This window comes from Crotalus tigris, unplaced genomic scaffold (genome assembly GCF_016545835.1).
Source record: "Crotalus tigris isolate CLP2741 ecotype Arizona unplaced genomic scaffold, ASM1654583v1 scf7180000017731.4096049, whole genome shotgun sequence".
Taxonomy (NCBI): Eukaryota; Metazoa; Chordata; class Lepidosauria; order Squamata; family Viperidae; genus Crotalus; species Crotalus tigris.
In genome coordinates this window covers 3,135,732-3,162,503 of record NW_024096599.1, presented here as the reverse complement: position 1 = coordinate 3,162,503, position 26,772 = coordinate 3,135,732, and the positions used below count along the sequence as shown (strand labels likewise).

At 34.3% G+C, this 26,772-nt stretch overlaps 1 protein-coding gene across 4 annotated transcripts in view; it reads right to left on the bottom strand.

Annotated features, from left to right (window-relative positions):
* Window positions 1–1,977: 1,977 nt before the first annotated feature.
* Window positions 1,978–26,772, bottom strand: part of CEP192 (centrosomal protein 192) — a 60,954-nt gene continuing 36,159 nt past the window's right edge. For all 4 annotated transcript variants that reach the window (XM_039339278.1, XM_039339276.1, XM_039339277.1 and 1 more), the window contains 21 exons: window positions 25,095–25,234; window positions 24,911–25,003; window positions 24,349–24,464; window positions 24,090–24,266; window positions 23,565–23,655; window positions 22,779–22,943; window positions 21,313–21,573; window positions 21,033–21,136; window positions 19,674–19,783; window positions 18,264–18,411; window positions 17,203–17,372; window positions 16,799–16,922; window positions 15,234–15,339; window positions 12,262–12,463; window positions 11,252–11,331; window positions 9,931–10,026; window positions 5,890–6,009; window positions 5,336–5,454; window positions 4,473–4,581; window positions 4,074–4,132; window positions 1,978–2,368 (listed from right to left, as the gene is read on the bottom strand). In XM_039339278.1, the coding sequence (XP_039195212.1) occupies window positions 2,227–2,368; window positions 4,074–4,132; window positions 4,473–4,581; window positions 5,336–5,454; window positions 5,890–6,009; window positions 9,931–10,026; window positions 11,252–11,331; window positions 12,262–12,463; window positions 15,234–15,339; window positions 16,799–16,922; window positions 17,203–17,372; window positions 18,264–18,411; window positions 19,674–19,783; window positions 21,033–21,136; window positions 21,313–21,573; window positions 22,779–22,943; window positions 23,565–23,655; window positions 24,090–24,266; window positions 24,349–24,464; window positions 24,911–25,003; window positions 25,095–25,234 (2,732 nt within the window). In that variant the 3' untranslated portion in view covers window positions 1,978–2,226. The remainder of the gene's footprint in view (window positions 2,369–4,073; window positions 4,133–4,472; window positions 4,582–5,335; window positions 5,455–5,889; window positions 6,010–9,930; window positions 10,027–11,251; window positions 11,332–12,261; window positions 12,464–15,233; window positions 15,340–16,798; window positions 16,923–17,202; window positions 17,373–18,263; window positions 18,412–19,673; window positions 19,784–21,032; window positions 21,137–21,312; window positions 21,574–22,778; window positions 22,944–23,564; window positions 23,656–24,089; window positions 24,267–24,348; window positions 24,465–24,910; window positions 25,004–25,094; window positions 25,235–26,772) is intronic.

Here is a 26,772-nt window from a genome sequence, read left to right as displayed (position 1 = left end):
AAGACTCAATATGGCCCTCAGCATTCCCATTTGGAAATCATACAAATTAACACAAAGAGTTTGAAGACTTGATTCCCAAGTATGTTCCGGAGAGCTCCTTCCAACTTCATAGAGTCTTTGCCAGAGAACTTTCAAGTTTCCACGAGGAACAAAGGAGATTTCCAATGTATTAGTGCAGCTAAAATCCACACAAGCTCTTTGTTGAAGAGGAAAAAAATTAGAGTTATATAACTACCTCATACTCACATTATGGACTGGGAAAGAAGAAGAAAAATAGGAATCACAGCTATATACTACTGTTTTGGAGTTTATATTACTGGTGATCTCTTATAACACAATGCAGAGATGGGTATTATGAAGGCATGAGCCCAAGCATCTGGAGGTACTCCAAGGTTGCCCACCAAGGATAAAAATTTATTTGCAGAACGATCTTCGGTAAGCCTCTCAGAAATAAAATTCACTAAATTCAACTGGGCTTACTATATCTGATTATAAGCTTAACTTTACCTCTGAAAATATAAAATCCTTGCCCACATTTTACTGCTTTTAAAAACATCTAAACTTGAAGTCCACAAGTCTAAAGTTGCCAAGGTTGAGGACTCCTGATCTAAAAAAATAAGATTATGGTTTCTACCAGAGTACAAACTTGAACACACTTACAATGGCTCTTTTTGTGGCTCTTAGTTTTAATCTCATACTAAGAAGCAGATTCTCAAACAGCTGCATAGAGGTAGCAGCCCTTGGCAGGGTGGTCTAATACTCTCCTCTCTGTTCCCTATATTGAAGCCAGCGTTCTCCACTGCACCTAAATCCTTCAGATTTACTTGGGGGACACCTGGCTGAGTTGCTGTTGCAGTCAGACAGAGATCGGATCATTCCCTCGGTCCCTGAAATGTCATTATCCCAACAAACTATTTAGTGCTACTACTCAAAGCAGAAATAGTTGGTTATCATGTGGTTTGATATCAGAGGTCTGTTTTTAATTGCTTGGGTGGCACCCAAGAAAGTCCTGCCACCATCCGCCCCTCCAAGGGAACATACAGAGACTGAGAAGAATATAACGTCTATTCTTAGAGATGAGGGGTGAAAATGCAAACTACTGTTAATGCCATAAGTAGCAGATTGGGTGCAGCTGAAAATAGTATCTCAGCAGGAAGATTGTGGGAAATCTGCTGATACCTCTATAGCTGATTTAATAAAATTCTAGTAACACTTTCTAGGATACATAATACACATAAACTGCAGCTAGATCCAAATAGAACAATATACAGAGAACTTATAATCTGTATATCCATAGTAGAGACTGTAGCACCAATACCCATTACTACAATAGTCACAGTAATGACTGCCAAGAGTTTCAACACCAGTCACACAATGAATTTAATGTTCTTGAATCAGCTGGAATTAAGTGGTCTACTTGGAACCATTACATATTACTCAACTTCTGGACAGATACTTCACTTGTGAAAGTATCCAGGACAATTTGGTTGCTCATGAGAAAGTTATTGTATTTTATAAATGCTTTGTAACAATGTTATCATTTTCAGTCCATCTGAAAGAAATGATTTAATTGAAAACATTCACAGAACCTTTGCAACTTTTAAACATACAAATTCTAGTTCAACCTTTAACATTTCTAGATGAGATTTAATAACACCATTGTCATCTGGCCTAAAACCATATTATATGAACTTGCACTGCAATAATGAGCAAATCAGATAAGGATACATAACTTTGGTAGCAACTGTCAACAATAGTTACCTTATACCAGGCATGTCAAACTTGCGACGTCATGCAACATATTGGGCCGGTTTTGCCATTGCTGGCAATGGGGTGGGCGCAGCTTCCATGTGATGCATCCAGCCCGCGGGCTGGCAGTTTGACACCCCTGCCTTATACAGTTTGACTATTAGATAGAAAATATTCATGTATAACAGATATAAAGGAGAGTTAGCAATAAACACAATAAAAGGGAAATATTTTTTAAAAGCTTTATTTTTTTTAAAAAAATGAACTCATACACTGTCATTTGAGAAATCATAATCAAAACAAAAGTTACTTACACTGCTGCTTTCAACAGGCAAAGTGCACCAGTTCCATGATAGCATACATTAATAAATTTACTTTATTAAAATTTACAAATACTTGAGTTACCTATAAATTTATTTTCTATACAAAAAAGGAAATTTAATAATTTAGTCATAGCGTGCACGGTTAACAACAGTTTTAACTATTTTCTGCCAAACCCTCACCAATTAGTTGAATAGTAAGAGTTCCACTTTTATCTGTCTCAACCACCAATAAGCATTTGAAAATGCCTGGGGACATTGGTTTGAACTGGACTGGTAAATTGCAGTAGTGGTGACATCTGTGAGAGAAATTTATAAGAATTAGATGAGCTTTTAACAGACTTCTTCAACTTGTTTAGATTGAGAAAAAGAAAGTTCTAAAGCTCTATTAGCAGCAGAGTATTTTCTTATCATAATAGCATATTACCATTTGTCAGCTGGTTGTGCTATTTTGGACACTAAACAGAAATTACCTATAATATGGATTACATTCTTAGCTGTATATAAGTAGTCCTTGGGGGTATGAGGCAGTTGGAACCAGGATTGCCATCACTAAGCAAAATGTTTGTAAAGAGTGTTGTCACGTGCTTGTTAAAGCTTAGTGATAACAATTCTTGCAGAATCCATTGCTGTTGTAACTCCAGGACACACAAACTATTGTGTGGGAAGTAATGGGAGCCTGAGGGAAAGACTGTGGGGTTGTAATGAGGGGGTAGGGGGAGGCTTGGTGCAGGCTGTGCATAGGCAAAGGGAAGCTGAATAAAAAAGAGTATCATGCTACACCACAGGAATGATGTGAAGCCAGGGAAGGAGGGCATTATGGCACATGAAAGGAGGCCAGAGGAAGGAGGGAGCTATGCGAATACCGGAAAGATGAAAGAAGCAGGACACCACACTGTACAAATGGAGGGAGGCCAGGGGTATATACTAGAGTGACTTGCCACCTTCCCTACTGGCTTCTGCATTGATTTTGTTTGTGGGAAGATGGCAGAAAAGATACAAATGGCTATCATATGACCATAGGCTGCAGCTGTCAAAAGTATGAACTAGTTGTGGAGCACCAGTATCACAATTATGTGACTGTGGGAGTGGTGTAATGGCTGGAATTTTTAGGATTGATTGTAAGTACCACTCATTCAGTGCTGTCACAATTTAGAACTGTGACTGAACAAGACACCTTTAAGCAAAGACTACTTGTAGTTCATAATTATAACAATTTCTTCTAAACACCATTCAAGACAACCTTATCAATTAAGGGTGCCTAAGGCCATCAAGTAAGCTAAAAAGAAGCTGTAATACTTAATACAGAGTAAGCAATCTGTGAGTCACAAGTGGCCCCAAGCACATTCCCAGACTGTCCTGCCAAATTCTGGCAGCAAACTTTCCCATTTATCAATGCTAAGATGTTCAGTTCCATTTACTCTGTGATGTTGTTATACACCAGGTATAGCTCAAGTCCCACCTTAGACATGAAAGGCAGCTTGAGTGATCTTGAGCCAGTCACTCTCTCACTCCAACTCATCTCATAAGTTGTGGGGAAAGTAGGAGGAGGAAGGTGGGCTGGATATGTTTGCTGCCTTGAGTTATTATTATTTATTAATAAAGGTGAGATATAAATAAATAAAATATTGTGAATCTAGTACACGCACATTAGTGAAGTGCCCACAGAACACTATGACCAGTCATAAAGCTATCCTGAAAGATTATAGGGAGTGATTATGCTAACTCTCTGTCTCTGATCCACCTACAAATTGTGTTGTTTTCTGTCTTGCTCCCCTCCTTGGAATGTATGTTTCTTTCCTGCAAAACTGCTGCTTCCATGTCGTTTATCATATCACCTCCCCCTCTGTGGGCACCATGATCCCATCTGTTTCATGGGCCATGAAGTAACTATTTCATCGCCATCTTAACTTCACACAGTCATAAATGATCAATTGTAAAGAAAGGAATACCTGTATGCCTTCTAACACCTGTCTTAAGAAAAAAAAATACATTTTCACTCACCTCAAATTATAATGGGAATGCTTGATATAAAAAGGTTCTCCAGGACTTCTAAAGTTGAGCTGTAATTTAATAATTGTTTAAAATATTTGTGTTGTTTTATTCATTACCCAGCAAGTATATAATCCCTTAGGAGACATACATTTCAATTATGCAGATTCCAGGGGAAAAAAAAATATAATAGCTAAGCTTGGCCTACAAATTTTGATATACATTTCAATATTAGGATTTAAATTTCATATGTTTTCCAATTTTAATACATATTCCTTTCTACTGGAAAGTAAATTAGCAGCGGACAATGATCCAAACAACTTTAACATCAGAACAAGTATTAAACATTGGGTATGTTAGTTTGAAGATTTATCAAATGCAACTTTAAACAATGCTTAGAAGTCAATATACCTGACAGGAAGACATAGAATAATTCTTCATGCTGATTTTTAATGTACTTGATTCGCCAACCCTAGTTGGAGAAAATGTATAGACGTCTTCTTGGGCATACACCCCTCTCCTGGTTTAAAAAAAACAAAACAAAAAAAACCACTACTAAACATAATCCTCTGTTTTAATCAATATTTGTAATTGGGAAGTTACTTAAAGCTACAAAGTGTCTTCTATAAGACCAAAGCATGTCACTGTTTTAGTTTTAAGAAACATCTGAATTATTTTTCTTGCTTGCAAAATAAAGCTGCATTTCCCCCCAATTCTTGAACAGTACTAAGATGTTTAGTTGAGTAAAGAGTATTTAGATGCAGACTGCTTCATAGTTTGCATCTTGTGTTTGTTCTGAATGTAAAATATCATTCTTCCTCATAAGAAGATTGTTCTTTGTTTCAGTAAGTCGATTCCCTGGGGAGGGGGGAACTGTTTAGGATTACATACTCAATAAGCTTTGATTTTTAGAGAAGCATGACTGAAAAGCACCATTTATATTTTCTCAGACATTATGGCAAGAGTCATGCATCATGCTGAGCCATATTTAACCATGGTTTGTAGAATAACCATGTAGTAGCTTGGCTTGTACATAATGTTATATCATAAATCAGGATTCATGAATCATAACAGTAGATCACACAACACACTAAAAAGCAAAAAGCAAATCCTTGTACAAGGCAAATCTATGGCCTTGATTTTATTACATAGCAGTTTGTGGATCTCATAGAATGCTACTAAATAGAATGTATATTTAAAACATTGAGAATTTATTTTCTTTACAAATAATGAATATGCAGAAATGTATTTTATAAACCGTCCAATTTACATACCATATGTTGTGATCAAATATACTGAGGTATTCTCTTCTTTGTGTTACATCTCGAATGTTGATTTTTACCAATGATGATGTTAATATTTTGTTTTTTAACTGTTTATTGCTTAGGATACTCTGTTACAATATATAAATTGCAAAATGTAATTAATTAGAGAAGTGCTATGCTTTTTTACCCATTAATTATGCAGAAACAGAATCAACCAATTAATTTTATTCTACAGAAATTAAGTAAACCAGAACTGCTTCTTCAAACTGATATTTTCACAGCAAAGTTAGTATCATTATACTTGCTAGAGTGTAGGAAAAGATGTAAGAGTTAAATGTTAGTGTTTTATCAAGTGCTGGCATTTTACAAAGTATATAACATAAGACTTCACAAAAATATTCTATTTAAATAGTTCATTTTAAGACTTTAATCAGAAAGCAATAAACACAGAAACTGTTTATCACAGAGGTGTTGTTTCATTCTTCTTCCATTCTATGTAAAAGAAGTCTATTAATTATGAATCTAATTCAAACAAAAATTAACTACATCATTCATATTCTTACCACTCCACAAAACTGAAGCCTGTATTTGTCTGTCAAATGAGGCTCATGCAATGGGTGACACTCAAGATCCCAAAACTGAGAATAATGTCCTTTGTCTCTAGGCAGAAAGGATACTATAATCTATCAAAAAAACAGAAAATCATAAATGTACATTTTACCAAACTTGATTGCATTACTAGAATGATGAGTTACTGTATATTTGAACATTATGACATTATGATTTTATTAACAAAACACATTGCAAAACTTATTCTTTAAATAAGCAACCATTAAAACCAACCTCGTCTGTACTCCCCCTAACAACACATTAACCCCAAGACCGAGACCAAGCCAGATTTTAAAGGCTTTTTGGAATCACAGGAGACAACATGCTGGGGGGGGGAATGTTATAGCAGAGGGTGGAAGCATACGCTTTATAGGTCTTATAAAGTGACAACATTTAACAAAAGGATCTGGAGTTCATCAACTGGGCCCAAACACACTGGGTAAGCAGAAACCTCAGTAACCAGGTCTTATGCCATAAAAGGGGTTTAAAAGTAACCATCAGCATTTTAACTCTATGTGGAAGCTAACAGGCAGCCAATATAGCTTGCACAACAGTAATGACATGTGTCAATATTTGCAGAAAAAAAATCTGGTCTTTAGTATGATATTGCTATTCTCTTTTCCATCATGCATTACTAAATACAGACTTTAGTAGAAGCCTCATATGCAGTATGAAGGAGAACACAGTCCTTACTAGAAGAATTCCTCTGATCTGCTGATACTCCACACTAATTTGTTTTAAGCAGTTTGCAACATAGTTGCAACATGCTAAACTATAAGCCATGCACTGGGGAGTCAGGAGGCATATAAATTTAACAAATAAATAATGCCTGGAGCACATAGCTAACACTGAAGCAAAAGTAATTTAATGTTAAGAGTTTATCTTGCCTTTCCTTTTTCCTGACAACCATCCTATAAGGTAGTTTGGGCTGAGAGACAATGAATTCCTCAGTACATTTCTGTGCCTAAAGATGGACTTCAACCTGGGCTGCCTCCATGCCAGAAGAACATATTCATTACTAATCCCACACTGATTCATTTTGGCAAGGGAGAATATGTGAACTAGACTGTATTCACAAAATAGCAGAGAGCTGATAGTGGTCCATGATCATAATGTGAGTTTGTATGTTAAAAACAGATCATGCCAAATCAATCTTGTTTCATTCTTTGACAAAATGAGTAAATTAGTAGACTACTGAAATGCTGTGGACATAGAATATTTAGACTTCAGCAAGGCATTTGACAAAGTAGATCACAACCTACTTCTTGGTAAGCTAGAAAAATGTGGGATTGACAGCATCACCACCAGATGGATTTGTAACTGGCTAACAAACCATATGCAATGAGTAGTCCTTAATGGTACCACATCTACATGGAGGGAAATAAGCAGTGGGATACCACAAGGTTCTATCTTAAGCCCACTACTCTTCAATATCTTCATAAATGACTTAGATGAGGGAATAAAAGGGGATCTCATCAAATTTGCAGATGACACCAAGCTGGCAGGAATAGCCAAAACCCCAGAAGACAAGCTCAGAATACAAAAAGATCTTGATGGATTTGAACAATAAGCCCTATTTAACAAAATGATATTTAATGTGGAGAAAACCAACGTTTTACAGCTAGACAGGAAAAATCAAAGGTACAAGTACAGATTAGGCAAAGCCTGGCTCAAAAACAGTAACTGTGAGAGGGACGTTGGAGTCCTAGTGGACGATCACTTAAACATGAGTCAGCAGTGTGCAGCAGCAGCCAAAAAAACTAATACAATCCTTGGTTGTATAAAAAGAGCTATAGAATCAAAATCACGTAACGTATTAGTACCGCTTTATATAGCTTTAGTAAGGCCACATCTGGAATACTGCATCCAGTTTTGGTCACTACATTACAAAAAAGATGTTGAGACTCTGGAAAAAGTGCAAAGAAGGGCAATTAAGACGATTAAAGGCCTGGACACTAAAACATATGAAGAACGGTTGCAGGATTTGGGAATGGCCAGTCTAGAGAAAAGAAGGACTAGTGGGGACATGATAGTAGTATTCCAGTATTTGAGAGGCTGCCACAAGGAGGAGGGGGTCAATTTATTTTCCAAAGCACCAGCAGGCAAGACAAGAAACAACAGATGGAAACTAATCAAGGAGAGACGCAACCTAGAATTAAGGAGAAAATTCTTAACAGTGAGGACAATTAGCCAGTGGAACTGCTTGCCTTCAGATGTTGTGGGTGCTTCCTCACTCAAGGTTTTTAAGAAGAGATTGGACAACCACTTGTCTGAAATGATATAGGAACTCCTGCTTGAGCTGGACTAGAAGACCTCCAAGGTCCCTTCCAGCTCTATTAAGTGATTTATAATAAAACTTTCCTTCACCTAGAAACCTAACAAGCCTTTCTATCTACTCTGCAGAAATATATATTAAAATATATGCATCAACTTTGTTTAGGAATCTCCCCCCCCCCCCCCCCCGTCATTTGGGAGTATAAAAGCGGCATCTGTTGTTCTTTCCTATCACCTAGTGGTCACCATGAAAAATACATTACACAGAAATGGTAAGTGTGGGATGGCGGGGGGGGGGGAGGAAACTAATTGTGGGCAATAGAGACGGTAACAGCCTAATTTCCCAGAAGGAGCTGTCCTATTGCCTTATCTTATGCCTCTGACCCATTCAACTTGCTTATAAATTGTATAGAAAACACTCTTCACTGTTTGAATCAAGAAAAGAAAATATGCCACAGAGAAAAAGGAACAGAGTTTTTTTGTGATGGACCAAAATATCACTATCCTCTGAAAACAATAGAATGAAAATGAACTTTTGATAAACTTTTGAAAATAAACGAACAAAAATTCTTGTATCTTAGACATGTATTTCACCATTCTTTTCTTTTCAACTGCCAGAATTGCTACAACATATGATAAATGTAACAAAGTTGAAATTAATCTTGCTAAAATGGATGGCAGATGAGCCTAAAAAGGCTGCATGGATACAACGTAGGGTTGTGTAGACATTCAAAGGGCAAAGTGCGATTCAGAGCACCCAAAGAGCATCTACTGGAAACATCTTAAATTAAGCACATCTTTTCTAGGGTTTGCACATCAGCTGTAGAGCTTAGTCATGTCAATTTAAAGACATAGTTGCTTTAAGGTGTTCCTGTTTGTACCTAATCACATTTTGCCCACGAAAATCTGGCTTTCTATCACCCCTAGTAACATGTGAAGGAAAAAGGGAAGAAAACTATATTTCCTGAATGCATAAGGGACAAAGATAATGGAATAGCAACTACTTCAGAATAATTGGAAATGTGAAGCATTCATTTTGTGCAATGTACTAAAAAAAAACAAAAAACATTGTTTTCGTATAAAGCAGTGTTTCTCAACCTTGACAATTTTAAGGCACGTGGACTTCAATTCCCAGAATTCCACAGCCAGCAATGCTGGCTGTGGAATTCTGGGAGTTGAAGTCCACATGCCTTAAAATTGTCAAGGTTGAGAAACACTGGTATAAAGGTAAAGGTTTCCCCTGTCCAGTTGTTTCTGACTCTAGGGGGCGCCAGCGTTGTCCAAAGACATTTCCCTGGTCATATGGCCAGCATGACTATATGCCAAGGAACATAGAACTCTTACCTTCCCACTGAAGTGGTACCTATTTATCTACTAGCATTTTTATGCTTTCAAATTTCTAGATGGGCAGGAGCTGAGCAAGTAACAGGAGCTCACCTCTTCGGATGGCACTTAGGTCTTGAACCTGGGCAGACAAGCTCAGGGTCTTTAACTGCTGAGCCACCGCACCCCGCTTTTATATATTTAAGACTAAATAATAAAATCCTACTGATATTCTTGATTTATTTTCAAAACAGAAGTTTTCACAACAATCTGTTTTTACTGAGGAACAGTTTTATCGATTATAATCTAAGAGTTTGGGATATATCTTGTCTTCCTTTAAAGTAAAATCATCTAAAAATGTAATGAATTAACATGAACATAATCAACTAGTGACTTACTTTTTCTTTTCCACAAATTTCAAGAGTACCTGAAAGATAGGAACATTGGAAAGCAGCGTATGTAGCTCTGTAAACATCTCCACTTTCATCAGCTCCCTAAAATTAAACAATTTTTAATCAAAACTATTAGTTATATAAAGCAGTGTTTAAATCATATTTAATTACATTTCTTTTGATTGACTAAAGATGATGAATTTCAATAATATATTAATTTCATGGTGTAACCATTACGTGAAAATTGTTTTTCTTGTTTACCAATACTATTATGAAACATTTCAAATTATTTCAAGTTTTCACTAAAAGTACATTTATCTATCATCTGTAGATTCAATAGATGAATGTCATATAACAATGTATGTGAACAAATTAAGGCTGATGGTTTTAAACCCGATATACACTGTCTTCAATTAGCACATTTTCAAAAGCATTGAATCCATCCATATGTTTTTTTAATGAAAGTACCTCAAATGGGCTAAGTTAAAGAATGCATCCAAAATCCAGGAGCCACTACTCCCACAGGAATGAAATCTCAAGGACAGTGTTGGCAAAGTTGTGCAGTAGCACCATGCCACCGCAGTCCCGCAGTCCTGATTTCCGCCACTCACTGTCAGCTTCCCACAAGCAAAATCAAGGGGGAAACTGTCCAAAAGTCAGAACTCACTCCCTTTCCCATTGCTTTTTTGTCCACCCGTGGTCATTCTGTTTATCAGTTAAGAAAATATCTCTGCAACAATAACACAGTGGATCATGGGTTGTCTAGTCAATTCTGAAGTGTGTGTTTTTTAAATAAAAAGCACGTTTTTATTAAACAGAACTTTACAAAACATTCTACCCACACTTGCTGTTCTGATGATATAACCGATTTTCTACATATGTAATTTAACAAACTTTTCTTGTACGTATAAGAAAACACTTTCTTATTAAAGTAATCAATATTATTGAATGAAATATGAAATTGTTTTCTGTAATAATATGAAGCATAATGTTTAATACAAATGATTTCACTTTCTGATTTGATCCAAACTTTTATATCAGCAATATGTAAGTTAGCAATAGCTGTAATTACAGTAGTTGGTATGTCCTGGTTAATTAGTTTTTCAGCTGAAGAATAGAAAGCATGTTAACCTACTGTACATGGTGCTTTGAATAAAAGATGTTTAATAAATAGTTGCAGCCATTCTCATGGCTGCAAAGAGCAGTAAAAACACAAAACAAAATGCTTAAATGAGCAGATTATTTCTTTACTAGATCTTATCTAGAAATTTTTCTTCTAGAAAGTTTTCTTGTCCCAATCTTTGAAAACCTTTTTTTTTTTACTAACCTTGACATACGGTGGTGCAAAAGAAGTCAAAAACCACTTCAAATTTTCATCTCCATTATTTTCAATCTCTAGATATTTTTCTGTAAAATATAATGGCCAAACAATAAAATGATAATTTTATTTCACAACAGTCCACAGAAACAAGCAGTTTGTTGAAAATTCTAAGTTGCTTATTTGGTCAGGAGTGATAATAAATTATAATTATAGTATTGTAGCTTTCCTACAGAAGACCAACAACGATACAAATAGTCTCTTCTTACTCCAGCATTTTCTGAAGGCTGAATCTGAAAAGTCGCACAGCAGTTCATGCAAGCAGTCCTCGATTTATGATCACAATGGGATTGGAATTTCCATTGTTGGTACAATCATAGATATCACGTGACCATAATGACTTATAATGGCAATCCCAGCACTCAGCACTGAGAATTGTAGGTCATTAAGTCACTACCCATCCCAAGCCAAGTCATTCCATGTCTGGTTCCTCCCAGCCCTGAACCTCAGTAAGCTAAGGGGCTATCTTCAACTACCTTCTCCCAACCTCTTTCTTTTGGGCCACCTTGCACCGTGCCTTGAGGGACGACAAGAAACCCCAGACTTTCATGATTCTGGGGCTGCTTGATACATCCCGGGAAGTTGCAGCTACCCCAGCAAACATAACTTGCCAGCTGCCTTCTCTCCCAGTACCCTGCACCATTCTTTCACCTTTTGCACCTAGCTGCCATGGCTGAAGCAGAAGCACTTGGCTGCCTTTGCTGTCTCCTTTTTGCTACCTTTGCTGTCTCCTTGTCAGACCTAGCTTCTCCTTCAAAAACTTTAGCCATATGTAGGAAATGTTCCTGAGAAAAGCTTGATCAAAAAAAGACAGCAAAGAGAGTGAAAGATTCTGCGACACTAAAATTGAGTTTCTTCTTCTTCTTTTTATTCAGTGTCTGTCTGTGTCTGAATCTCTCCCTCTCTTAGCACTAAAAACATGTGCCACAAGGATACCAATATACTAAGTTAGAATTTACCTGAGTGTTCACCAGATTTTGTCTCAGGAAAAAATATAGTCCGATTTTTTACTTCAAGTTTGGTCAGCTGTTTTTTCTGGCATGGTTGTATGTGAGAAACAGCTAGTTCAGACTGTTGTTGATGAGCACCCATTTTAGCAGTTAGTGAGCTCTTTTCAGATGATTTCTCAGCGATATTTTCCCGAATTTGAACCTTAACAAGCTATACATAATAGAAAGATATATAATTCATAGCTTTTTCTAGGATTTGTCTCAAGTTAACATATGGATCCCTATTTAGAACTGTTATCTAACACACACACCCTAACATATTAGGGAAATAATTACTACAATTCAACTGCAATGTGCAAATAATAAAGGTAATCAGCTAACAAGCAATCCAACCAACAGTTTATAGAAAACATGAATTTAAATCTTTTAAAAGTATTTATTGCCCACAGAAGAATTTATAACATAATTTGTAGACTTAAGGATTAGAGCCTTCTGCAAGTTCTCAGGATAGCATAGCAAAATATCTTGATTCAGATGCTATTGAAAATGTTTGCTTTTTAAAAATATTAATTATTGTGTGGTTTTATTTTATTTTTTTAAATGAAAAATTATTAAAAATATCAGAAAACCAAATAATTTTCCCTATTAACAAGTCCCTAGACATAAATAAAAACTATATTTTACTAAATATATATTTTATTTATAACATTATTGTTTTGTGGAAAGTAATAGGCATTAATATTTGTTTAAGAAATGAAGGATACTTTCTTAAATGGATCACTTAAAAAGGGAATATTTCAAGAAACCTTCATTTCCATTTTTCATTTTTCTTGATAAGGATTTCGTACTGGGGAGATGGACTATTCATCTATGATAAGTTAAGCTTTGCTAGAAAACTAGACACTGTTAGAAGAGAGTAGTCTCAGTCTACGATGGCAAATCAGAAGAATTCTGGTAGCATATTTTCCAACTAACAAGTTTTATTAAAAAATGTAAAGTTTCTTGCTCACTTTGTCCATTACTAGTGTCCAGGTCAGGGGTAGGCAACCTTAGCTCTTTTATGACTCATGGACTTCAACTCCCAGAATTCCTGAGCCAGCACAGCTGGCTCAGGAATTCTGGGAGTTGAAGTCCATGAGTCATAAAAAAGCCAAGGTTGCCATCCCTGGTCTAGGTACAGCTCAAGAATGCTGATGTCAAAGTAATAATTTTGATTAATTTTTTTATTTACTTGTAGAACCAAGATATAGCTGATATTTTTTAATTTGGGTGATTATATATTTGGACAGATTAATATTTTTTATTTTAAAAATACTTTTTACCAGGTAATTATAAAAGGTGGTTTTAATCATTTTTAATGGATCATACTATTACATTTATATCACATACATGGAATACATTTTAAATCTATATGATTACATTTCAATCCATTTCTAAAGGATTATATTTTTCTTCAATCTCTTACAAGAGTTGCTCCTGATCTCAATCTTTAATTGATTAATTAGATAACTGTAATATAAGTTCTATTGTTATATCTGATCAAGCTCCCATAACATTGTTTTGGGAAGTTTGTACAAACAGAACTTAATCAACAATCTTTCCGACAATTATACTTAGCATAATAGACTTGATTCATTGGTTCCAAATGAGCAAGTAAAGTTTTTTTAAAAAAAAAAAATCTAAAAATTTTGCAAGATCAGAATAATTTGGCTGCACTATTATTACGAGAGATGTTATTTAAACCATGCAAAGAAGGAATTCCAGATGAATTTTTTTGTCAATGGCATAATTAATGTGAGTTTCTTAATCCCGTTCTAATTAAAATATATCTGAATCTTTCATGAACAGATTTTCTCTCTTATTTTTATGGGAGTTATAAAACAATAATACTAAACCCAGGTAAAGATAGCAAAGATTACAAGGTATGATTCAATGTTTTTGTAAAATATACAATTAGCTCTTGCTTACAACCACAACTGGGACCAGCAATTCCATTGCTAATGTCACAGTCACTAAATGTAAAATCACATGACCATGGTGGCTTTACATAACTTCTCAATTGGTCATTAAATAGTACGTAATTAAGTGAAGCATCACATGACTGCAACATATGACTTTTATTTCCATATTCTCCATTAAATCTGCTTATAGCAAAATAGTTGGAAAACATGCAAATTGTGATCATGTGACTACAGGATGCTGTGATAGTTGTATATGTTTGCTGGTTATGAAGTACCTAAATGGTGTTCACATGACCATAGGATGCTGCAATGGTAATAAATGCAAGGTTTGGTCACAAAGCTGTCTGTTTTACACCACTTCAAATGGTCACTAAGCAAAGTAGTCACTAAGCAAAAACTACCTGTAAATGCTAAAAGTTGGTTCCACTTTTTATTAGTTGAATTAAAATGTGAATTATGTCCTTTGTCTTGTCTTATATACCATCTGGTTTTGCAGACAGTACCCTATTTCTCAGGCAATCAATTAATATTTCAAATATAAAGGGGCACTGTAGAACAAAGATTACTGATATGAAGAGAATATGCTATGTCTTATTGATACTGATGAAGATTTTCATTTAAATTTGCATGTATTATGTAACAATTTATAATAGTCTCAATATTCTTTTGATTTGCAAAATATGCTCACCATCTTTCATATTATCATTGTTGTTCCTATAATATTGCCATATTCACTGGAATAAAGTTCAATACGCTGTGATGAGATTAATGGGGTTTGATAATTCTCATGTTGGCATAAATCAAAAGTGACTGAGTACGTGTGTACTTATTTTTTCCACTGACAAGTACAAAGCTCTAGGTCTTCCAAACAGAGTTCAAAGATTCATATTTGTTATTCCATTGCAATTTTCTCTGCAGTCCCTTCCCATATCTTTCAGAAAATATGGATGCTTACAATATTAAAACTAGGTATGGTATCATGAATAACACTTTATTTTAAAACTTTTTTGAAGCACTTACTTTTTGTCCACCATCACAATGTATATATATAAGGCCACTCCATGGAAATATTGATTTATTATCTGCAAGTGATGGGTTTGGACTCACATGAATTGAAATATTGCTCCTAGAAAAAGAATTCAATATTTAGTTTTGAACTCAAGTGAAATGAGAAAACTTGATGTACAAAATAATAATATTTTGATTTGTATAGAAAAATCATAAACTCCACTGTGGTTATATATAATAAAAAAGCTTATATACTGATGGATCGTTTAACAAAACATCCATAAAGCACTAGAACACCATAGACTTTATAAATAAAATAAAAAAATCATAAATAAAAAATAGCTAAAAACTGTCCATAAATTATGTTCACATAACCTGCAATGTGGAAAATGTCTTTCATTATATACCCTCTATTCACAAAAGACATCTTGTGAACAGTAGAAAAACTATTAACCTTTTAGTGTTAGTTTGTAATGGATTCTATCGCTTTCAGATTATTAAAATGTTGTCAATTCTATAAGATAAAAAAAAACATTCTTTCTACAGCACAGTTCTGTTCTCTTGAATATTAGGAGGAATAACACAAAAACAAAATTTGCAATGAAAATGCAATTAAAATGTAATTTATTAAAGTTAATCAAAGAATTAATTTCCTCCATACACAATGAGTTTGTAACTTGTCAAGAATTACAGTCAAATGACAACATTAGGAAGCCACACTTACGGCCCTAGAAGAAAAACTCTTTTAACAAAATGAAATTAATTAGACTTGGAAACTTCGTGCCCCCCCTCCGCGGCCTAATCCAGGCTCCGGAGGCCTTTTTCAGGCCTCTACCGCCCAGATTTGTGGCCAGGGAACCCTTCTGCGCCCCCCATAGCCCAATCTGGGCTCCGGAGGCTTCTTCCAGGCTGCTGCAGCCGGATCTGAGACTGGGGGAGGCTTTTGAGCCCCTCCTCAGCCTCATCTGGGCTCCGGAGGCCTTTTCCAGCCTCCCCCAGCCTCAGATCCAGACGCAGCTGCCTGGAAAAGGCCTCCAAAGCCCAGATCAGGCCACGGGGGACTCAAAAAGCCTCCCCCAACCTTACATCTGGACGCAGTGGCCTGGAAAAGACCTCTGGAAAAGAGCCCAGATCGGGTCGCATGGGGTGCGCCAAAGCGTTCCCCAGCCTCAAATCTGGGCAGCAGCAGGAACTGCGGCAGAAAGGAGTTGGATCTTTTCCAGGTGAGTCCGGTGCAGCAGGAAGGGAGGGGGAAGCGTGCGGTATCTTAGTGGATCGGGGAGGTCTTGGAGCCTGCTCCAGCACGAGGCCCTCCATGGCCTTCCTCACCCTGAGATACCTGTTTATTTAACGAGCCGCGTGTGTTTTAACGAGCAAGAGAATGATCTTGCTAAAGGAATGAGATTCACTCCACGAATTTTCAAGTTATGAGTGGAATGGGCAGGCTCCATTACACTCATCACTCGAGGACTACCTGTATTCCAAATTCAATGACTCTTTCAAGTAAGTGAATACAGTATCATATGGCATTATCTGTCTGTTTTCATTAAATATTCAGAAACAACAGAAGTACCTACCCTGGTTCAATAATTCCATGTTGAGGAGTTACTGTAAGACAATGAGCAGGCCATGATAGTTCAAATTTCAATGATCGGTTTGAGTTATTCGTTATCTGTGTATATTTAGTAACTGTTGCGCCACCTTTTGAAATAAGAATTACATGAGTTTTCAGGCATCTTTCACAAATATTTGAATTATAAACATTTTATATACTTACTGTTAACTTAAACTTGTAAATTTTGACAAAAATAGTGATATCCATTTTTTCTGAATTGGTAACTGATTATTCAAAATGGAGAATTACCATATTCCAAAGTCACATTATATTGTATGATTAATAATTTTCAAAATAAAACTAAATCAACAGGGAGAGGTTGCAACAATATTTTTATTATATACTAAAGCTTGCTAAGTTACTCACTTTGAAAAGGGGCTGTGAGAATCAGGAATTCTGGTTGAAGAGTCCAAGTTTCATGAGAAAGAAGTATATTTTCATTTAGACCATCATTTTTTGAAGATAGGGCACAGCCATGAGGCCCTTTAACAGGTAATACATCCAGAGTCATAGCAGATTTCTCAGGAATAGCAGGTCTTTAAATAATTAAAAACTAATTAATTACTAGCTATTAAGAGAATAAAGATTGAAAAGTATAACTGAAAGACAATCACCAAATTTTATTACTGTTATGACATATGATGGTCATGGGCAGGCTCCACTAGGGTCATAAACCAAGGAATATCTGCAAAACATTTAGCGCTCAATGTAACAGAGCCCAATATCAATGAGGTTGTAATGGAGGCTAAAGGGTAAAGTGTCTTGGCTTTTCTATGTGTATTTATTGTGTCTGTTTGTATTTATTGTGTCTGTTTGTATTTAGATTTTTCTTTTTTTAACATTGTGTATAGTGACCCTTCCAGAGTTATTTGCTTAAGAGACATCCACATAAATATCAAAGAAAAAAAGAAATGTCCTCCCCTTCCTTGAAACTCCATGTGCTTCCTTTTTTCCCTCCCTTCAAATTTCTCAACTTCACACATTTTCCAAAGGAGAAACCAAGAAATATCGACATTTTCTAGCTCCTAGGTAAAGTTTTTCAAAGTAGTTCAAAACCATAAACTGTTCTGTCTCTGGAATCCCTGAGAAAGAAAGGGACTTTAGGACCATATCCATGATATGGTATCATATGAGAGTAATTTACTCTTATTCTTGGGCTACAGTTTTAAAATTTTCTAATTTTGTTCTAAAAGAAATGGAACAAAGAGAAAAGATATCAGGAATACATGTTAAGGATATGTTTTATTCAGATACATAGTGTTAAAATTTACTGGTGCATGTTAATTGGCCACTAAGATCTAACTTTTTTACTTAATCTGTAATTCGCTTATTTAATAAGGAACTGCTTATTATCAATTTAAAGATTTCAATTTTACTTCATTAGCAATTTAAAGCATTCTTTAAAAAAACAATAAATAAGCCATTACCTCTCCAATACCATTTGATGTACTGAAGATGCGGTGCTAGCAGAATCAGATGCAGTGCCAGCAGAATCATTAATAACAGAGAGTGTAATCTTTCGCATGTTTGTCAAAAAATACTGGAGATCATTTAGCTGTTGTGGAAGGTCATATACTAGAAAAAATTAGTTAGGCAAATTGAATTAATGAAAGAAAAGCTCCACTGTTCCAATATTAACTATAGTTTTGCATCTCATTAATCTTTATAGTTTCACCATATGTGGAACGTGTTCTCAAATAATTTCACAGACAGATTCAATGATAATGAAAACAATAACAAATGGACTCTACATACAGGAATCTTCTATTTGCTCTGGATTTTTTGGAGAGGGATTGGATCATCTAAACAGATTTTTCTTAAAATTTTGTCCAAGTAATGAAAATGGAAAAACCAGCCAGTGCCATTAAATATCTACAACAATTCTTAAAATAACTCGCTCTATAGTACATGGTAAGTGAAGTAGACATACAGCAATGTGGTATGTTGGGTTAAAGTATTGGAGTAACCAGAAGATCCAGGTTTGACGTCAGTCACAGAATCTCAGTGAATGAGTATAAAGGAATAAAGAGCTAACCACAGAGAAGAAAGAAAGGAACCACTGGAGGATTTGGAGAAACAATTACACAGTCCTAAGATGAAGCAAGTGTGAGAGACAAAACTCAAAATAATACCATCTTAGTACAAGATGGATCAAGAAGAAAAATAATCAGGCTTTCAAATTTGGTTCCTTTATTATTATGACAATAAAGCAGCATTCTTAGTATCCCTTTCATATCTGTTTCTTGAGCTGGCCTGCCTCGAAGGGCTGAAAGTGGCTTTGGTCCAGCCAGTCTCCCTCAGCCCAACCTACCTTACAAAAGGGTTATTTTGGGGGAAAACATGTTTAGTTCTGAGCTTAATTTTTTATTTGCATAGCAAATAAAAATACTAATACAAACCAAAAGTAAAAATATTAATAAGCTACTCAGTGCTACCTAGGAACTATAATTTAAGAAAAATCTTTTGGCTAAGGTCAGAAATTAATTTCAGAAATAGAAGAAAAAAAAGGCAACTATTAAGACTTTCAAAGCAAATTAGTAAAAATGTCTGATTGACAATTCATTCAATCAAATACCAAGGATATACAGAGTGTGTCAAAAGCCCAATGAATGGGAATCATAGCTAATATCTACAGAATCATGACACAGGGAGCAAGAAGGATATAATCACCCTGGAGGAAGTAGAAGTAGAATCAATGTTAGTAGAAAATGATCTCTGTATCTGCATTGGTTTTATAATACAATGGTATTTAGAAAGTGAGAGAGGAATGCAAAAAAAAAAAACAATACATTTTAAGTATGTACATATAATATAAATTACATCTAATTTCAGAATACCTTCTTCTACCAGTTCTTCTCCAGGAAATTCTTCATCAAATTTAATATTTACTACCGGATTATCAGGAGAAAGTATTTTTTGCAATTGTTCAGGTTTATGCTGTATCGTTCTAAGTAGAAAATTTTAATATGATTTTAAACATACCATTAGTTTCATGAAGTTGTGATAAAAGAGAAATACTCCATAAAAATAGTGGTTCCAGTTGTACCAGTTTAAAAGTAGCATATCCAAGAATACTAACAAGCTACTGCTGAGCTACTCCTTGTTATATATAAACACAATATAACAATGGATGAACTTTAAAGTCAATATAATTTTGATTCTATAAGGAAAAAGACATTATTTAATATTTTAAGCATCCATGGTTAACCTAAGAATCTTACTGGCAATTATTTGCTTAGATGCCTTCCATGGAATAAAACAACACTCCATTTGTTCCTTCGTCCATCTACAAAGAATTCTGAGCAGCAATAATCTTACTTTTTATTGGTTCCTAAAGAGATTAATCTATTCTGAGTCCTCTGCATGATGCTGGGACCAAGTAAAGCTTTTAAAGACTATAATTAATAAAAATCCATGAAGATGATGTTAAATATTTCTGCAACCAAACTTAATGTTCTTCTTGTCTGTTAAAGAGGTCATAATAATAACGTCATTTAGAATACATTTTTTGTAAATTATGATATGGCAGGCCTCCAATATGTATGAGCCATAAAAAAAATCAAAATCCTTCAGGTTATCAAATACAGTTCTGAAAAATGCAGGTGGGGCAGAGCCAACTGGAATCACATTAGTCTAGAGCCTTTCCAATGGAGTCATCTGCAGTATAAAACAGTTTCCAGCTAAGTTTCAGATTAAAAGTGTTGTTTACATATGGGAGAATATATTTAGGTTGCTGTAATTCATTGTTCAACAATTTAACAATTAACAGGCACTGTTCAAGACAACTCTTACATTAATTAATAATTTATAAATCTACCTGGTCCTTGTTAAATTGTCCTTTGATGTGAATAGTGCAACTGAAACTTACTATTGACATTTGATTAGGATTGTTAGTACCATAAAGAAAAAAATGAAGCTAACTGAAAGGCAATATTAAAAGTCCTCTGAATCTAGTACATTTTAAACAATTATAGGTTTAATAAATTGAACTGTTAAAACTCAACAGACAAAAACCTTACATAATATACATTAAAAACTGCATAAATGCACATTTTTCCAGTATATGGAATTTCCTGATATTTGAATTTACTTCTTTCCTTTGAACCAATTATCTTAGACTGTGAACATAATTGACTCTTAAGACAATAGTTATGAGTTTTTAAAGCTAGTTTGGCTTTCAGAAAAACAGATCTTACCTGCAATATTGTCTCAAAATTTCATCACCATAAAACAAGCAAATTGTAGACAACACAGATGAATTCTTGATTTCTTCAGACGGAATATATGTAATTGCAATTTTCTGAGAGAGATAGTTATTATTTTATTAAATTGCACATGACTTCTGTAAGTGCTAGTGTATTTTATTAAAATATGTATGGTTATAAAACAAAATTATAATTGATATTTTGAAATGCATAAGAATTTACAAATGTCATATTTATCCAAGCAATTACATGACTGGCTTTAAATGTTTACCTGCTTTGAACCTTCCTTAAGGATGAACTTTTCTGGAAGGATTCTCATTGTATTTGGATCCATGACATTTTTTTCATAAATGTTTTTAAAACACAATGCTTTTACATAGGCAGCCCGGCACCCCGTATTTTGTATAGAGAAAGTAGTATGACTTGTTTTACCAGGTGCTAAATCGGGTAGTCCTACTATATATTTGTTAGCTTGTTTTTTAACATCTTCTAATCTCACATTGCTTTTTCCTCCATAACCATATAATGGTATCTGAAAGACAGAGAGGAAAAAAAGCACAAACAGGAACGACATTAATTGAAAGAGTCTCTTCATATTGTTTTTCATTTGCTTAGTTTAAGAAAAAGGAGGATCCTAAATTATGAAAGGGCATAAAGATCTTCAGGTGCACCCACTTATCAAGTTATCAGAATGTTAACACTATAAATGTTTAAACTACTTAGAGGCACCATGTCTGAAAGGTTGCCTTCGCCTCTAGGTTCTCCGCTATTTGCTCTTACATACTATATATACTTTATATTGGGGAGGGGTTATCAGAACATAATAAAATCTGTATTGTATGAACAAGATCCATGCTTATGACACTGAATATAGACCACAAATAGCACAATGGTTAATCAGCAGCAATAGTTTTAAAACCAGATTAATTAAATATGTAATACTAATTGAATAGGTTCTTTCTTATTTTTTATTTATTAAACAAATGTATATAGCTGCCCATATCACACATAAGAGACTCCAGGTGGCTTACAACATTTTTAAAAAATCCACCACATAATAAAAACCTATAAAAAACTCCATCCCATCCCTCATGGCAGCAACAACATAATCAAATCAGCCATTTAATCTTTCTTAAAGTATATCTTCAAAAAGTCCTGAAGTGGCATTTAAAATTCTTATATCTCTGAAGCCATATTATAAGTTATTTTATCTGCACTTCTTTTTTTCTGCTTTTCTTAAGAAAGTTTATAACTGCCTTTCAAACAAATATACAGTTTTACCACTATGTTTTACCACTATTTTAGCATAAATGGGGATTATAATTTCCTGGGTTCTCATTCCCCCATATTAATCAGAACAAACACATATTCTTCCTCTCTCTGTTAGGGAACAGCAGCCACAATGTATTACAATAGTGACACATGGTCAGAGGCTGAATCCAGACAGGCTAAGTAGATTATGTTAAAAATAATTTTTAAAATTTCACAGATAATAGTAAATGCAAACACTGGAAAGAACACTGAAAAGTCCATAATGACAAGGAATATCAGAAGTTCAAGGATATTTTATTCTCTTAGGAATGAGAAACTGTGGTAGTGTATAAGCTTATTCTGATCATGTTGTAATTTTTCCCCCAAATTTATATAATTATCTTCTAAATTTATTCCAGAACTGAAGAAAACCAGTGTAGTAAAAATAATTAAACACCACATTGTAAGTAGAGAAAGACAACTTACAGTGAATTTGATTCCTAGCTGAGACAGAACACCAAGCTGTTTCATTTCCAGCTTTGCAAACATGCAAGTTAAACGATATGGTGTAAATGTTACACAGATACTATAATCGTGCTTTGGTCGGATCTTGATTTCGCAGTTATTGTACACGTATTCTCCAACTTTCAACTACAAATGTGGAAGAAAAAAAATCATATTAAGTTCACTTAAGTTCTCAATAAATAATTTTAATTTGAAATAATTTATACAGTTCTATAAATTAAGACAAATTGTTCTACTGACAAATATATATATAAAATTTTATTAGCATCAATTCAGAAAATCTTGATGCAATTATTTTCCATTCACACCCAGTTCTACTTTGTTAAACCTGCACATGGAAAATGTTACAGAGTCAAAAAATCTACTTTCTGAAGAGGTGCTTTGTCACAAAACTATAAGTTAGAAAATGACAACATTTCTCCAAGAGATAGACTTCAGAACTGGCAATTACTCTACTAAGGAATGCTGGTTTACTCTAACAAAATTAGTACAAAACATTTTATCGTTGCTTAACATTAAATAAAACCATCATCTTTTTTCAAAATTTTAAAGTCTTGAATCATGTAAGCTTTGTAATTTATTCATATTTGACAAATTCTGCTGAATTCAATGACAATAAACCTTAGGAATTACCATCCTATATAGCAGGCTTCAGTCTGGAAAAAAAATATTCTAGAGTTATCTTATTATCACAAACAAAAATAGCCTCATTTGCAATCAGCTTTATTTACCATTTTCTTGTCTCACCTGGAAGCAGTCTTGATCCTGACCCCTTATTAACAATCTTAACTGCTGAGTAGTTGATGAAGAGTCATTTCGCAGAATTAGTTTCTGTTGCCTAAAAATTACAATACCTTAACATTTGGTGGCAGTTTATTTATACTCAGGAAATGCATTTTTAAAGAAATATATTAAATCTATCAAGAAAGAACTGTATCACTTGGAAGCCAAAGCAATCACCAATTTAGCTGTTAATTAAATGTAGGGTTGTATTTTAATACATGAAGTATTAAGTATTAATACTTAATAAGATACTTAATAAGTATCTCTTGTAGTAGTAACAGATAGTTGTATGTTTGGTAGCAACCTTTTCTGTGCAATGTGCATTTTCTCAAGAGGAAAATAGACCCCTAACCCATGTATATGTTAGAAAAATCTTGTTTTAAGGTTTCATTTATCATCACTCAGTTAAAATAAAGTATTTAACGTGTGGTTCAGGCTTTATAAAGCAATAAAGAAGTATACATTACTTGCACTGTTCTTGACACTTACATTGTTCTGCCAATCTGTACACCTCCCCATATCAAAAGTTGTTTGTTGGCAAGAATTGGAGGAACTTCTGAATTGGAACATTTTTGTACCAAAGGTTTATTTTCTTCCATTGACACATCACCTTTCACTATTACTTTATATTCTGGCCCAGATGGTAATACCATTATTTTCACAACACTATTAAAACAAAATTATTGTTAGATGAGCTAGAAAAATAGTAGTTATTTAACATAATTCTTTAAAAAATATGCTATATTACCTATCTGAATTTTTATAGTCCTTTGGAGAAAATTCAATAGTTACTTCTTGTTCTTCTCCAGGTATAAGAATCAGATCTTCAGGATTGATAGATATACAATTATCTGATTCAACTGACTAGAAAAGAGCAGAGTTGTTTAGAGAGAATTTAGAGAAATATTAAAATATAATTGTAATTATAACTATGGTGAAGAATATTGGAAACCACTTCTTTATATCTTTTCATATCTTTCTCTTTTTTCTACTTTCTTCTTTTTTTTCTTACTCTACTTTTAGTTTTTATTTCTCCTCTTTTCATTTTCTCTGCTCTATTTTATTGCATTAGTTCTTATAATTGCTGTTAAAACTTTCAATAAAAATTGTAAAAAATGGCACATCAAATTAGCCACAGGTTTTGATCATTGCTTTGTCACAAATCTTCAAAAACTCATGGAACGAAATAGATTCTTATAATAAAGAATCTATTTAAAAAAATAAACAATTACATTAATCTCATTCACCACCTCCCTAAACAGTTGATAATTTTTAAGTTAGTACCCGGAAATAAAAATTAATAAACTTACCATGATCTTCAAATCAACTTTTATATTCCCAGCATTCTTTAATGGCAACTGCTGCTTTGTTGATGATCCTATTTTTGTACACATATATAGTGTCTGGAGGGGAAAAAATGTATACATTACTATTAGAAAACAAATACAGAAATAGTCTATTTGTAAATTTTGTAAAAAAAAATTCTCAGAATACCTGTAGGCCCTTAGGAGCATATATCCTAGGGGTTCCAGATCTTGCACTCAAAGGTATACTTTTTAAAACATTACCAGGCTCTGGACAATCAATTTCTATGTCAATTCTTGCAAGGTACTCATCAGCTGGTCCCAAAGAATCTGAAAAAATTCAAGCATAAAATATCATTTCTTATTCTAGGGTCAACTTTGTCCTCAAATATTTCATCATACAATCATATATCTAAATGATACCATTTAGAATACCATTACTAAAATGACAATATTTAGAATATCATTTAGAATACCCAGAACATTTTTATTTGTTTATATGGTACTGCTTTCAAACAGGATAGCATTAAAACTGACAACAAATAACCATTAAAATATAGGAAGAGGTTATGGGATACTCATTTTTCTTTCCCCTAACCCCTTAACATCTAAATGAATATGTTCTAGTGACTCCCTTCTATGAAACCGCTTGGCTCACACATCTCGACCATCATTCCCTTCCTGGGTTTTTGCAGGACTGTAAAAAGCTAGCTATCCTGACAGCACTTTGTCTTTTTTCATTGCATTTAATGTATTATCGTTTTTTGTAAACAGCTTAGCACTGATATGGAATGGAGTGGCATAGAAATCCCAATAATAATTAATGCAGTGAAACACTTAATAAAAGTATTGGTATGAGCATGTGCTTAATTTCAACCATACCTCTGATATAGGTATAATAGGCCATAAAAAGATTTATGAGATCTGTGTATTGTAGTCCATTCCTGCAGATTCCTGAGGTGCTGTCATGTATCTAATTTACAAATCCACCAGGAGATATGACCAGACTGCCAGAGAGCAGATTCAGTTTTCTATGGAGCTCCTGTTTTATGGAATTTGTTCATTAAATGGGTATATTTGGCCACCTTTCATGTTTTGTTTTGTTTTATTTTTACTCCTTGAGATAGTTTTGCTTCCACTCATTTATGATTTAGGATCTTTGCTTATTACTCTTGCTTTAATTTAACATTGGCATAAATTTTTTTTATTAAATTACTTTTAAGTTGTTTAGAATTCTGTTCTTTTTAATATATATTCAATAATAGAGGTTTTATCATATCATTGCTTTACAGTGATTTTTTTTTAAAAAAAAATTACAGGTAATCCTTTACTTACAACCACAATTGAGCTCAAACTGTATGTTGTCAGGTGAGACATTTGTTAAGTGAGTTTTGCCCCATTTTACGACCTTTCTTGCCACAGTTGTTAAGTCAATCTGGCTTCCCCCATTGACTTGGCTTATCAGTGGTTTGCAAAAGCGAATCACATGATCCCAGGATACTGCAACTGTCATAAATATGAGTCAGTTGCCAAGCATCCTAATTTTGATCACATGACCATGGGGATGCTGCAATGGTTGTATGTGTCAAAAACAGTCATTAGTCATTTTTTTCAGTGCTATTGTAACTTTGGACGTTCACTAAATGAACTGTTGTAAATCAAGGACTACCTGTATTAGTTCCAATCCTTTTGTGCATAAGGAAAGTACTACATTTCTCTGTGCAGCAAGACAGGGAGCAATCAGTCTCTGCTTTCTTCTTCATCGAGTAAAATAGCATTCAAACCTACCCATCCCCCAAAATCCGTAACTATACCAGTTATATAAAGTACACCCCTTCCCCATAAATGGTGTCTTATATCAATGTGTT